This window comes from Ovis canadensis, chromosome 5 (assembly GCF_042477335.2).
Source record: "Ovis canadensis isolate MfBH-ARS-UI-01 breed Bighorn chromosome 5, ARS-UI_OviCan_v2, whole genome shotgun sequence".
NCBI lineage: Eukaryota > Metazoa > Chordata > Mammalia > Artiodactyla > Bovidae > Ovis > Ovis canadensis.
This window is the reverse complement of record NC_091249.1, coordinates 71565007-71580656: the sequence shown is the minus strand read 5'-3', so window position 1 is coordinate 71580656 and position 15650 is coordinate 71565007. Positions and strand designations below refer to the sequence as shown.

General features: G+C 39.7%; 1 protein-coding gene across 2 annotated transcripts in view; it reads left to right on the top strand.

The window, feature by feature from the left end:
* JAKMIP2 (janus kinase and microtubule interacting protein 2) overlaps nt 1-15650 on the top strand; it is a 199880-nt gene that overhangs the window by 168471 nt on the left and 15759 nt on the right. For both annotated transcript variants that reach the window (XM_069592359.1, XM_069592358.1), the window contains exons 15-19: nt 1030-1083; nt 2136-2201; nt 5419-5487; nt 8024-8101; nt 9977-10180. In XM_069592359.1, the coding sequence (XP_069448460.1) occupies nt 1030-1083; nt 2136-2201; nt 5419-5487; nt 8024-8101; nt 9977-10180 (471 nt within the window). The remainder of the gene's footprint in view (nt 1-1029; nt 1084-2135; nt 2202-5418; nt 5488-8023; nt 8102-9976; nt 10181-15650) is intronic.

The window sequence follows — 15650 nt, the reverse complement described above, 5'->3', positions numbered from 1 at the left end:
AGACTTAAAGAGATTTGGATATGATCCCTGGGTTGGGAAGATCCCCTGGAGGAGGGCATGGCAACCCACTCCGTACTCTTGCCTGGAGAATCCCATGGACAGAGGAGCCTGGAAGCCTTCGGTCTATAGGGTCACAAAGAATCAGACACGACTGAAGCGACTTAGCACACACACACACACATAGTGTTATCTGAACATAAGGAAGAGGAGAAAGTGGTACTAATGGGGAAATCAGGTAGAAAATTGTACTTCCTTGACTTCTATCGTAAACCATTCTCATATTGTTTAAACTTCTGGCCTACATGAAAATTTGTAAACCAAAGCAATTTTTTGATTCAACTCTAAATGAGAAGCACTTCACCTTGTCTTTTCCTTAGATGTTTTGTTTTTAAATAAATCACAGACAACCTAATCCAACGTATGTAATTTATACCCAACAGCACTTTAAATGGTGCAGTTGCTTCAAACTGACTGGGGTGGGGTGATATAATAAAAACAAGCTGTTTCCCATAAATGGAATTAATACTAAATACCCAAAAAATGAAACTACACTATAGTTTTCTATGCAGCTGTCAAAATCTCAACCAGGTCAGATCCCATTAGAGTGAAATTGACTGGTTATTTAAATTTATTACTGTTACTTTTCTTTATATTTGAAATCTACCACAGTCAGAACAAAGTTTCAGTAATCGTGAGAAAAAAATTTACTGAGAAAATTTTGAGTTCTTATACATCCTAGACCCTTTTATATACAGTCTCTTTATCCTCAAATCAGCCTGTGAAGGAGAAGGAAGTATTTATCTCCATTTTGCAATGGGCTGAATTGAAAATGCATTGTTAAGGAGTTTTGCCAGGTTCACACAGCTCATAAGAAGCAGAGTGGAAATGTAAAACCAGTTGTGACTGATTGAAAACAGCTCAAGGAGGTACAGGCTTTAAAATGTCCTCTCTCATTAAGGTTAGGGCACTGATAGAATGGTTAAGCCACTCTTGCGCCTTTGACTTGAATGCAACTCCTTGATTTTGCAGGATGTGAATATCCCTGATCTCATAAAGCAGCTTGATATCTTGGGTGATAATGGGGTAAGTAATGAATAAAGTGCAGTAGAAATATGAATTTGTCTAAAGAGAAGCAAGAAATACTTGCCAATGCATCATGCGTAAAATAAGAGCAAGTGACGAGAACTCTACTCAGTAATTTGTAATAACCTAAAAGGGAAAAGAATCTGAAAAAGAATATATATGACTAAGTCACTGTGCTGTGCACCTGAAACTAACACAACATTGTAAATCAACTATACTTGAAATACATGCATTCTTACATACGTACCTAAATTGAAAAAAACTTAAAAAAAAATAGTGACAAATCAGACTCCAGGTTCGCTTAAGCTTATGAATTCTGGAAGAGAATCAACAACTTATCAGGCCACTCGGTTTAAGGATTATAAGGGTCTCTGCAAGGTAGTGGCAGAAGTGGAAACGCAGAAGATGCTTTTCTTGGGCAGGTTTCAGGTTGGCATGCCGACGACATCAGCGGTGATTAAAGCTAATTACCTTCTAACTGTTGCTGGGAGGCATCCGTCATAAAATTAATCAGTCATGCAGTTGCAAATACTGCTAAATAGTAGGGTTGGTGGCAGCCCCATAAAAATGTACCAGGAAACTACAATCCTTTTTCTTTCTAAAACACCTTCCTGACAGGGTCAAGGCATATTAATTCAGTGGGAGGACCATTCATTGAGACACTCGATGAATGACGCATATAGGTTGAAATAGTCATGCTATTTTTTTCCCTTGAAAAATTATCAAAGCAGAGAACAAAATCAATTAAATCATATCAAACTGCTATGAAGAAGATTTATTTCATTTTGGTTTCTTCTTTTCTTATGACTGTTAATGAAGTATGTTTACAGTGAAACATAAAATCAAGTCAGGACTAGAGAGATATAAAAGCATCACATTTAATGTACTTTTTACAGGTTTTGAATGAACTCTTTGTTAGGAATTATTACTAAATAGGATAGACTGTGAATGTTCCATGCATGTATATGTGGCAGGCAAGTTAGGTAGTATTTTCTAACAGTGTAAATGTCGTCTTCAGCTTATTTTCTTTCTCTCCCCCTCACCCCGCACAGAATTTAAGAAATGAAGAGCAAGTGGCTATAATTCAGGCCAGCACTGTGCTGTCCCTGGCAGAAAAGGTAATAAATTGTACTAACATTCAAATCATCTCAGTGTCTGACTTAACGCCTGGGGTTGAAGGACATTCTCTTTGCACTTGATTTTGCATTATTGAATACCTAATAAATATTTTATTCTTAATCCAGCTAGAATGAGAATATACAAAATAAGAGTCTACACACTGATTTGGGGTGGGTACTTTGAAGCCTCTTGAAAATATACTTATGTGAAAATGCAAAACCTGGATTACATTACTGAAGCCATTGTTTTACCAAGCTGGGAAACCAATAAAGAAGAAGTTTTCGTTAAGAGATGGAAAATTGGAGCAGCATGGCTCTTTCTACGGGTTTTTCCTTGGATGTGTACATAAACCAGTTGTTCCAACTGATTTTGTAACTTGGTGGTGGCTCCCTGCAGCCTCATTCAGAAAATGTTAACTTGGGAACTGTCAGACGGGCAGCGCTGAGCGTTCTCTTGCCCCCTTGTGTTTACATCTGGTAAATGCAAAGGAGAGAAAAAAGGAAAGAGCCAAGTCAAGAAGCCTGGTAACTGGCTATATTCTGGGTGCCTTGAAAATCAGCACATAGTTAACTGGTGCACACAGTTGGATAAAGTGAGAACTGTCGTATAAGTTCCTCAAGATAGTTTTTTTTAATTTCATAAATGCATAAGAATCATGTTGTAAATTAAATGAAACCATGAGCAAGCATTCACCTTGCACCAATCTAGTTTAGTTACTCAAACAAAATAATGACATCAAGAAAAAAATGGCAGAGGTAGAAAAATTTCTATAACATAAAAAGGTACTTAAGAAATATTGAAACAGTCCTTTTTTACATCTGATTCAAGCAAACCAAGTGTGAAAAAAGCATCGTTTTGCTGACAACTAGGGAAGTTTTAATATGGACCAGGTACCAGATGATAAAAGGAATTAATGTTAAGTTTGCAGTATGGAAATGGCCTTGTGGTTGTATTCTTTTTTAAGACCCGAAGTGTTAGGGATACATCCTGAAGTATTTCATGGGAAATATCTGGAATTTGTTCTTTAACTCTTTCTGTCTACCTATACGTATTTCTACCCCTTGGTCCTTTATACGATTGGTTTTGTCAAGCTTTCCCTTCTTCCCTTTTTTACCTTTGTCTGGCTAAATATTAATCATCAGACCCTCCCATACATGGGGAAGCCTTCCTACTCACCCAAGTCTAGTTAGGTCTTCTTTCTCTGTGTTCCTACAGTGACCTGTGCTTCTGTTACCCTGGATTTTAACAACTGTAACACAAACACCTTTTTTAAAATTTTAATTTATGCTGTTGTTCACTAGATTATGAGTTCCACGAGGCAACTCTGGATTCTGTTTTTCACTCTTTGTTTTCCTAGTTTCCCAGCCCAGCATATTTAGTAAGAGATCAATCAGCATTTACTGAATGAGTGAATTCATGAAGACATTGTTCTTGTGATACAATAATAAAGAAAACACCGTCTTACCACCAGTTCTGCTACATTTATTGGACAGTGATAACCAGAGCATCTCATCCAGTTGGGATCATAAAGGGCTTTTCTTTATTGCAAGAAAAGTCACTTTAGTTTAGGACTGCAAAGAAAACTTGGGGAATTTTCTATGAAAGGCAGAGACTACTTCATTTGACAGTTCTCTTAAAAACATGATGTACAAGAGAATTTGTTTCTCAGTGTAACTGGGTAGCAAGCCAGAGGGAGCATTTTAATAAAACTGGGTGGTACACAATTGCAATATGAGGCTGTGTACAAGAAACCCATGACTTTGGACTGAAATTTGTTTCATGAGGGAAGTTCTGTGTATGTTCCAGAGCTGAGAGACTAGCATCTCTCCAGTCTCCCATGTCTTTTTTTATTTCCCCATGCTCCTTACAGCCAAACAGCTGTTAGTGGCAGCCCCTTGTGAATATCAAGGCTTTAATATATAGAAAAATGTTCAGTACACCACATAATTTATCACAAACAAACCAAGAAAAAATAGCTAGTAGTGAGGCAAATTTCTAACAGTGCAGAAGTATAAAAATGAATGTTAACCAAAAAAACTAGAATCCCGTTGAGTACCTAGTAGATGCAATACACTGTGAATGGGGCCTTAGGTTAATTATCTTCTTTACGCTTCACATTATTATTAATCTCATTTCACAGATAAGAAAGTTGAGACTTAGAGTAACCAGGTAATGTTTCAAACCCACACAGCTGTGAAAAGCTAAGATTGGGATTAGACCCAAGGTAGCTGGAAAAGATTGAAGGCAAGAGGAGAAGGGGATGACAGAGAATGAGATGGTTAGATGGCATCACCAACTCAATGGACATGAGTTTGTGCAGACTCCTGGGAGATGGTGAAGGACAGGGAGGCCGACAGGGTGGCCCAGCAGTTCATGGGGTTGCAAAGCGTCTGTCATGACTTAGCGACTGAGCAACAACGAAGTTGACCTCTAGGACCCACACACTTAATTATTTTGCCAGGTTGCCTCCCTGGGGGACAAACTGTTGGTTAATTTCGTAAAGACCCATTATAATAATTTATTCTCTGAAACCATATATGTGGTAGGGTCACACTATATTATTTGAAGTCTGAATTTATTCAGGGTGTTGATCAGTGCTAATATTAATGCCATCTAATGTTGATGTTCTAATACTTAGAACAATATATTCTAAGTATTAAGAAAGTAAATTCTCTGTGTGATTTAAAATGTGCCTGTACTCAACAAAATGATTCTTCTTCAACATGTAGCTGTGATCAGTTTCATATACTGAAAAATTGCCATTTCTCCATCTCACCTGTTGTTCTTTCTCTCTTTGTGCTCCCTCCAGTCATAGGGAATTAGACATACCTTTAGCTTGGAACTTGCCCCTCACTTTTGCCTGGTCATCACTGACTCATTTTTTACACTTCAGTGCAATGTCATTTCCAAGAAAGCCTCTCATGGCAATCTCCAATGAGGGCAAATTATGTATTTCTTATTCACCCTCACATCCCTGGTACCTAGCACATTGCCTGACACATGGTGGATAACAGTGAAGGCATTTGTTGAATGAATAGTGAATTAATGGATGAGTGGGAAATTATAAACTTGTTTCTGAGCTAAGAGATAAAATGCACCAAGATAAAATGCCCTTAGTAGACCAAGAACTTCAGAAAAATCAGCAGCTCAGGAGATAGTACCATCTAGACAACATCAAGCAGTCATGTCAAACCCTGTGTCTGCTTTACTCCATAGTGGATCCAGCAAATTGAAGGAGCAGAGGCTGCCCTGCACCAGAAAATGATGGAATTGGAAAGTGACATGGTGAGTTAAAGATGAGGTATCATAAAAACAGAGAAAAATTGAAATACCCGTCAATTTCAAGTTACGTTCTCTAAAAATGTCACATTGTAATTTTGTAGTATTTCCAAAACTAATGCTGAAGAAAATCCAGTTATATGTCTTTTTTTCCCCCTTAGGCTAAATAATTTTTCTACCATATATAATTATAGTAAACTTTACAGAAATGATGGGTATGACTTTGGTATTAAAAATCTCCAAGCCGTCTCACTCCCGTTAAGATGGCTGCTACTAAAAACAAAACAAAACAAAATAGTAATGTACAATGATGAAGATGTGGAGAAACTGGAACCCTGTGCAATATTGCTGGGAGTATAAAATGGTACAGCGGCTATGAAAAGCAGTATGCTTAGTGATAGCTAAAAAAATTCAAAATGGTATTACCACATGATACAACAACACCACTTCTGGGGATATACCCATAACAATTGAAAGTGGGCTCTTGAAGAGATTTTTGTGTTCAAAAGCAGCATTATTCACTACAGCTTAAACATGGAAGCAACCCAAGTGTCTGTATCATTGGATGAATAGATAAGCAAAATGTGGTATATACATCCATGGAATATTATTCAGCCTGTAAAAAGGAAGGACATTCTCCTACTTGCTCCAGCATGACTGAACTTTGAGGACATATGCTAAGTGAAATAAGTCAATCACACAAAGACCAGTACTGTGTGATTCTACTTACATAAGGTACCTGGAGTAGTCTAACTCATAGAAACAGAAGACACAATAATGGCTGTCAGGAGCTAAGAGGAAGAAATGGGCACTTGTTGTTTAATAGGTACAGAGTTTCAATTTTGCAGATAAAACAAACCCTGGAGATTGGTGTCATAACCTTGTGAATATACTTAACATTACTGAACTACACACTTAAAATGGTTATGGTTATAAAGTTTATATTGTATGTATTTTGCCACAGTTAACTTTTGTTTAAATCCCCTAGCCTGGGAATTGGTCCTTATTACTGTTGTCACTATTACTAAAAAACAGGCAGCAATTCCTGTTCAGCTGGAGAATCTTATAGTAAAAACAACTTGAATTTCTATAGCACGTGACAGCTTGCAAATTTGTAAAATTTGCTGATATTTTACACAGAACTTACATTTTACCAACAGGTTAGGCTCTAAAATCAAAAGATTTAATAAGAACTGTCTATATTCAAAATACCCTTGAACACTTTAAACACAAAAATTTTTATTAGGCAATCAGATGGTTACAGGCACTGTTGTAGGCACTGGAGCTCAGATGTAATCAGCTGGAAGTCAACAGCAAAATTGCATGCAGACATATCCTCTCTTGAAATCAACGCAGAACTTCCGTGGCGGTGCAGTGGATAAGAATCCCTGCCAATGCAGAGGACACGGGTTTGATCCCTGGTCCAGGAACATGACACATACTGCTGAGCCAATAAGTCCGTGTGCCACAACTACTGAGTCTGTGCTCTGGAGTCCAAGAGCCGCAGCTGCTAGAGCCCGTGTGCCCTACAGCCTATGCTCCGCAACAAGAGAAGCCACCTCAGTGAGAAGCCCGTGTACCACAGCGAAGAGTAGCCCCTGCTCACCGCAGCTAGAGAAAGTCCAGGTCACCCAGCAACGAAGACCCAGCAGAGCCAAAAATAAAAACAGGGGAAAAAAAGTTGGTGCAGTCAAGTTTACCTTCAGCATTAGAAGAGACCCTTGTTCCTTGTTAAGCGTGCAAATAAAGAATTAACTCGTGCTTAGGGCTATGTTCTGTACAAAGATATATTTTTTAATGCAAATGACAGGATGCTTGCAATATGAGAACCACTCAGAAACTGAGGACAAGCAAGGTAACATCAGCTTTACATCTCCTGGATCACCGTGGCTTTATAGCAAGAGCAGACACTCACTCATTAAGTAGCAGTGTGGGTGGAATCGCTCCCACTCTCTGAATTACTATCTAGCTTTGCGTTTGCTAATGATACACAGTTGAGTTTGAATAAATTAAGTTTCTTATTATACAACTCTGCTCTATTACATTTCATAACATTCTCATAAAAATATACTCTCATGTTTACACAGATATGCTTATTAGTTAGCATCTGTAGCATTTATCTTGTCAAAAATTTATCCTTACGGACTTCCCTGGCAGTCCATTGGTTAAGACTACTTCCACTGCAGGGGTCTCCTGTTCGATCCCTGGTCAGGGAAACAAGATCCTATATGTTATGCAGTGAAGCCATAACAAACAAACAAAATCTATCCTTAGTGGCACACTCTTAAATTGATATGAAAATTCTTTTAGACATTCCGTGTGGATTGTTTGTCATTTTATGCTTCTTTCCACTGATTTTTACATCCCCTGTGTGAAACTGTAAAAGTTGAACTATTTCCCTGAAAGACAAGATCTCTGACCCTACAAAGACTAGTGATTTGTCTTACAGTGGAATTAGAGAAAACATTAATCAGTACAATTTAGATATCACGTTCTTATTAACTAAGCTGACTCTATCTACTAATGCAGCCATTTTTTCTAGGAACAATTCTGCAAAATCAAAGGCTATCTGGAGGAAGAGCTAGACTACAGGAAACAAGCCCTCGACCAAGCATATATGGTAGGTACAAGAGACATTCAAGACACTCTAAGTGTGGATGGTTATATGCTCTGTAGTAAAGCATCCTGTGTAATTTGTCATGTCATGTCTGTGAATAGACCACAACATGCAGCTCGCTTATCCAGTGGATTCCAGTTCTCATTTTAGACCAAATGTACATCTCTAGCCCTTTGTGTTATAATACTATTATAATAGTTAATAAATATTTCATTGTAATTCATTTTTCAAACAGTTTAATTATGTGTTAAATAATATTTAAATGAAAGACAGGCTGGATGACAGTGTTGATTACAGAGAAATTTAGTAAATCAAATCTGATTGTTGGGGATCCTAATCTAAGGGTAGAATAATAATGTATGTAACATGATACATATTTTCAACTCATTTATTTCTTACAACAACCCTAAGAAGTATAGGGAATATTATTATTTCTATATTACATATGAGAAAATGAAGGCTTAGAGAGAGGAAGACGTTGGCCCAGCTTGGAAAGTGAGTAGGTAGTGCTTAGGTTTGACTCCAGGCATTGTGGCCGTAACTACCATAATCCAGATTCAGTGAGTAAGGCTGTATGGGGGAAATGGGCTGTATCTTTCTCTCTCCTCCAGATTATGCTGACTCGGGAGCACATTTAATCCACTCCCCGGTAACAAATTCATAAAGCATCATTCTTAATGTTGGACTGCAGCTTGGATTTCTTCTCTCTGGGTGGGCACCACCCTGCCCTGCCACTGTAACACAGTGTAATGACTCAAGACAAAAAGAGGAAACTTAAAAGTTTTTATAATGCTTTCCTGGAAGCAACCTGAATTGCTGTTGGGAAAAGAGTGAAGCACTTAGCCCCTGCTGATAACAAAGATGAGTTGGTACTTCCCCTCCAAGTTGAGTAAGGGATTCTGAGCACTGCCTGATGGGGAAAGGGAGTTGCCCTCTGCTTAGAGAATAAAGAAGGAGGTGACTTTTCCCTCCCTTCCTACCCTTTCAACCTTGCCTCCTCTACGTACACATGATAACGTTAGACCATGTGTGTGTGTCCCAGGACTGAAGACTTTATCTTTAACTTTTAAAAGGTAAGGCAACCCACTTAGTCCAGGACAGGAGCTTGGAGGACATCCCTTTCCAGGCAGTGTCCTTTCACCTCTGTCAGAGCCATGGGGATCAGATTATAGATTGTGGTAACTGTATCTGAAGCATGTGAAAGAAAAGAAAACTGAGCTGTACAAAGCTGTAGACTCCTCATCTAAAAAAGAAGAGCCTCAAGGAGGCATTTTACAGCTAGAGCAACTACAAACCTCAGAGTATTAACAAACAGACCAATTCCAAAGGTTCTTAGGCTCTATTTCGCAATTTTTAAGAAAAAAAAAATGGAGACTATAAAGCCATCTTCAGAGGTGTGTCATGTGGAGAGAGGTGGCACTGTGTGTGTGTGTGAAATACCTCCAATTTCAAGTATTACAACATGGACCACTTTGCAATGCTTATTTCTAAATAATATGCTGCCACAATAGATATCTTTAAATATCTGCCAAATGAAAGAGAGAACAAATTTATTCTCAGCTACCTTTGAGAATAGAAGGATATACAGTTATAACTAGGTAAGGACTTCCTGAAAAGGAAAAGTATGTGAAATAAACAGGATCCAAGAAAAAAAAACAAATTCCCCTCCATCAGGGAAGTTTACATATTGGCTAGATTACCCTTATGGCATCTTATAAAGGGAATCATCAAAAGGATATTTAAGCTGGATAAGCTTTGACATTTATTTTGTTGCTATGATCCTGTGAGAGTAAAATAATACATCCCTCCCCATATACACAGGTGTATGTTTGTACACTACATGTAAGATACTAAACTCCAAAGTTTTCTATTTTCCAGAGAATCCAGGAACTAGAAGCAACTTTGTACAATGCTCTGCAGCAAGAAACTGTTATTAAATTTGGTGAATTATTAAGTGAAAAGCAGCAGGAGGAGCTGAGGACAGCAGTGGAAAAGTTACGGCGGCAGATGCTGAGGAAGAGCAGAGAGTACGACTGTCAGATTCTCCAGGAGAGAATGGAGCTCTTACAGCAGGCCCATCAGGTGAGGATGGAGTTGCTACATCTGGGTTGAGTGGTGCTTAGTACATGAGACCTAGTGCTTAGTACAGAGTGTTGATGTGGGTATGAAGAATCCTGAGAGCTAGAAGCTGTTTTCAGAGAGCAAAATAAATAGCTGCTGTTTTACACCTACACTCAGAAGCAGGGTGATGGTTTCTTAATGAATTAATCTGAAGAAAATTGGCAGTTCAGAACCACTGTGTCATGCTACTGTTCTTGCAACAACTTTGTCATGAAATAATACCCTTTGAATTTCATGGAACCTGATCATATCCCTTTTCCTGGGAAGGGACTCTTTGGGACTTTTTCCAGGACAGAGATCATGCTGTTTTTCACCCCAGTCCATAACCAAACCTGATGGAATCATCAGAAGAGGGTGAAAGGGATCAAGGGCCTTTCTCTTTATTCCCAGAATAAACAGCAGCAGCAACAATAAAGCCTGGAAGCCACCTCTGATTTACTGGCATTTGCTGTAGGTCAGAAACTAAATTAAGGGCTCTCCTTCCATCATTTTATTTAATCTTCATAACAGCCCACAGCTGTAAGTATTGTTATTATTGCAACGTAAAGAGATCATGATACTGAAGAAAAAAGTGCTTAAGTCATTTGCCCAAGATGACAGTAAGCCACAGAGCAGGAATTACAACCCAGGTCAGCCCAACTGCAAGGCCAGTGCACATAAACGTTGCGGTATAATGTCTTCCACAGCATGAGTCATATCATTTATATGACTTTTCTAGACCAGCAAGGCTCAGAATAAACACCCAGGATTAACTTATAACCAGCATTCTTAATTTCAACTATTTTTTCATATCATACCTTGGCAGGCAAAGACTAGGGTGCTGGTCAAAAAGCAGATTCTGTAATAATTCCAGAACTGAAAGTTCCAGGCTAGTGTACTTGGTACTCATAAGCTGTAATAAGCAACTGGTATGAAATCCAGATGCGCTATACAAGAGGCGAGAATCATGTGGTCTTTAGAGATCAAGGTGAGTAGCAAAGGAACAGGGGTTATTTTATGACACCAGTAAGAACAGTTTATGGGGAATATGACATTTATCACACTTCAGTTGTAGCCAAGAATTTTGTGGATCTTTATAGGCTAGTAAATTACCCAAGTTAACGCTGAAACAATTTTGTTCCAAAGATAATAAACACGTGCATTTCATGAGATTCCATCATAAAGTTTTGGATTTCAGCTCTGAAGGGAGTTTTTAAAGCATTTAATAATAGACTCAATAGAATCATTGCTTCTCTAAGGGAATGAACTTGTCCTCTAGATAAATATTTCTTTGAATGCAGTAGCATTTAATTAATTTCAGCGAAGTGGGAGGTGTGTCATAGAACTGTAGAAGTGTTTATTTTTAAGATGGAGAAATAGTTATCTAAATTTATTTATGATTAAAACTTTGTCAATGCTTTTAAGTGTCTCTTCAATCAGCTAAGGTATTTACTCCCAAAAGAGAAGGTTCTGTTTAAGTTAATCTGGTCTGAGCTGTTAGGTGTGTTATATTTTCAAGTTTCTGTTGCCTTTCACCAAGGAGAAAAGGAAAGATATATCCATCTGAATGCAGAGTTCTAAAGAATAGCAAGGAGAGATAAGAACGCCTTCCTAAGTGAACAGTGCAAAGAAATAGAGGAAAACAATAGAATGGGAAAGACTAGAGATCTCTTCAGGAAAATTAGAGATACAAGGGAACATTTCATGCAAAGATGGACACAATAAAGGATAGAAATGGTCTGGACCTAATGAAGCAGAAGATATCAAGAAGAGGTGGTAAGAAGACACAGAAGAACTATACAAAAAGGATCTTGATGACCCAGATAACCACAATGGTGTGATCACTCACCTAGAGCCAGACATCTTGGAGTGTGAAGTCAAATGGACCTTAGAAAGCATCATCATGAACAAAGCTAGTAGAGGTGATGGAATTCCAGCTGAGCTATTTCAAATCCTAAAAGATGAAGCTGTTAAAGTGCTGCACTCAGTATGCCAACAAATTTGGGAAACTCAGCGGTGGCCACAGGACTGGAAAAACTCAGTTTTCATTCCAGTCCCAAAGAAGGGTATTGCCAAAGAATGTTCAAACTACTGCACAATTGTGCTCATTTCACATGCTAGCAAAGTAATGCTCAAAATCCTCCAAGCTAGGCTTCAATAGTACATGAACCAAGAACTTCCATATGTATAAGCTGGATTTAGAAAAGGCAGAAGAAACGGAGATCAAATTGTCAACATCCATTGGACCATAGGGCCTCCCTGGTGGCTCAGATGGTAAAGACTCTGCCTGCAATGCAGGAGACCCAGGTTCCATCCCTGGGTCAGAAAGATCTCCTGGAGAAGGAAATGGCAACTCACTCCAATATTCTTGCCTGGAAAATCCCATGGACAGAGGAGCAGTCCATGCAATCTCAAGGAGTTGGACATGACTAAGCAACTTTCACTTTCATTGGATCATAGGAAAGCCAAGAGAATTCCAGATAAACATCTACTTCTGCTTCATTGACTACACTATAAAGCCTTTGACTGTGTAGATCACCTCAAACTGTGGAAAATTCTTAAAGCAATGGAAATACCAAACTACCTTACCTGCCTCCTGAGAAACTTGTATGTAGATTAAGAAGCAACAGTTAGAACTGAACGTGGAAAAACAGACTGGTTCTAAATTGGGAAGGGAGTGAGTCAAGATTGTATATTGTCACCCTGCTTATTTAACTTATATGCAGAGCACATCATGTGAAATGTGAGGCTGGATGAATCATAAACTAGAATCAAGATTGCCGAGAGAAATGTCAATAACCTCAGATATACAGATGACACCGTTATGGCAGAAAGTGAAGAGGAACGGAAGAGCCTCTTGATGAAGGTGAAAGAGGAGAGTGAAAAAGCTGGCTTAAAACTCAACATTCAAAAAACAAAGATCATGGCATCTGGTCCCATCACTTCATGGCATATAGATGGGAAAACAATGGAAACAGTGACAGACTTTATTTTCTTGGGCTACAGTATCAGATGGTGTTCAAAGATGGTGATCAAAGTCAGATGATGACTTCAGCCATGGAATTAAAAGATGCTTGCTTCTTGTAAGAAAAGCTGTTACAAACTTAGGGTATTAAAAAGCAGAGACATTACTTTGCTGACAAAGATCTGTATATTCAAAGCAGTGGTTTTTCCAGTAGTCATGTATGGACCATAAAGAAGGCCAAGCACCGAAGAATTGATGCTTTTAAACTGGTGTTGGAGAAGACTTTTGAGAGACCCCTGGACTGCAAAGAGATCTAACCAGTCAATCCCAAAGGAAACAAGTCCTGAATATTCATTGGAAAGACTGATGCTGAAGCTGAAGCTCCAATACTTTGGCCACCTAATGCAAAGAACTGACTCATTTGAAAAGACCCTGATGCTGGGAAAGATAGAAGGCGGGAGGAGAAGGGGACAACAGCAGACAAGATGTTTGGAAGTGGAACTACCATATCTCAAAGCACTCAGGCTGAAAATGCTGAGGTTTTTCTTGTCCTCACCTTTTCTGATGATACCTTCTTCCTCAAAAGCTTCCATGATCCCACTTTCCAGTTGAGTCTAGTCATGCAGAAATCTCCAGGTCCTTCAGTAGCTGGCTACCCCTCCCCTAAAAACTGGATTTAAGACAATCTCCAGAGCTTACATTCCTCTGTTTGTGCAGAACTCTTCCTTTACCCTTGAGGCCGTGATTTTCCACTTGTAAGCCTTCGTTTGCTTGACTGCTGCTGCTACTGGTAAGTCGCTTCAGTCGTGTCCAACTCTGTGCGACCCCATGGATGGCAGCCCACCAGGCTCCCCTGTCCCTGGGATTCTCCAGGCAAGAACACTGGAGTGGGTTGCCATTTCCTTCTCCAATGCATGAAAGTGAAAAGTGAAAGTGAAGTCGCTCAGTTGTGTCCGACTCTTCACGACCCCATGGACTACAGCCTACCAGACTCCTCTGTCCATGGGATTTTCCAGGCAAGAGTCCTGGAGTGGGGTGCCATTGCCTTCTCCAGTTTGCCTGACTACTGACCCCCAAATGCCCTTCAAAGTCTGCTGCATTTATCCGAATGTTTTCTAATCCCAGTGTAAGCTCTATCTCCTGCAGGATGCTCTCCCAGATGAAAACAATGGATCACTTATTACTGGAAAAATATATATATACCATACTTTTTTATGCACTCGTTCAAGACCAGTTACTGAGGGCCTGCCTGTGCTGGGTGCTGGGAATGTGATGTCGGACGAAGACATAAAGGTCACTTCTCTCATGTGTCCTGCAGGTGAAGAGAGACAGGGTGACAAGGCAAACAAGCAGCGGCCAAGGCAGTTTCAGAGAGTGCTCTGAAGACACATGCATGTGTCTATGTGTGTGTGTGTTGTGTGAGGAGAGCTCGGGAGTAGCTTTAACCACTCCAAACTGGCTGGTCTGAAGATGTTGAAATCCCAAAGAACCAGCCACACAGAGATCTTGGCAAGGTGGCCAAAAGTTAGGATCAGCAGGGGCTAAGCCTCTACTGTGGGAATGCTTGAGATACTCAAGGAGCAGAGAGAAGGCTAGTATGGCAGGAGGACGCAGAGCGGAGGAAAGGCGACTGTTAGGTGAATCTGCAGAGGTGAGACAGGGCTAGATCGTGCTGGGCCTGAAGAAGTTTGGGTTTTATTCTAAGAGCAACTCGGCTGACTCTCCGTTCTTCCTCTTCCTTGCCCCTTAAAGCTCAAGCACTGCTGTGATCATTTCACATTCTTTGTTTGGTGCGTGTGTGATATTTTCTTGGCTGTGGCACATGGCATATGGGATCTTAGTTCCGTGACCAGGGATCGAACCCACACCCTTGCATTGGAGGTGCAGAATCTTAACCACTGGACTGCCAAGGAAGCCTACCGTTTCACGTTTTAGGAGTTCACACTGGCTGCTGTAGATGGGTGTAGGATGCAGGAGATCAGAAGCAGGAAGAGCAGGCAGTAACCTCTCGCAGTTCTGATGGGGGACTTGGTACACTTGAGAGCAGGAGAAACTTTCCTACTTGGTAGAAAAGAGATCTGTTTTGGACTCTGCAGGGTTTCCTGTTAGATCAGATGGCAGTCTGGGAAAAGCTGGGAAGGAAAAAGAAATAAAGCCCACAGCACACAATGGAGCAAACCTAACTCAATTAATATGTATAGGCAGCTCCTTTGTACAACTAAGCACTGTACGAGGTATTAGAGATTGGTGATGGAATTATGCTTAGTTTTGCTCTGTTTTCCCTTTCTACATAATCTGTTTTTTCCTGTGTTTTCCGTTTTTATCTCCCAATCTGGATGTGATGGTTCTTGGAAATCAAGAACTAAGTGACACCTTACTTGTGCTCTCCATTACATCCAGCACAATCCTGTACATGTAAGCAGGCACCCAGCAAGCACAGACTTGGAGGCTGAGTAGACACTACACTAATCCCTCATGCCCATGATA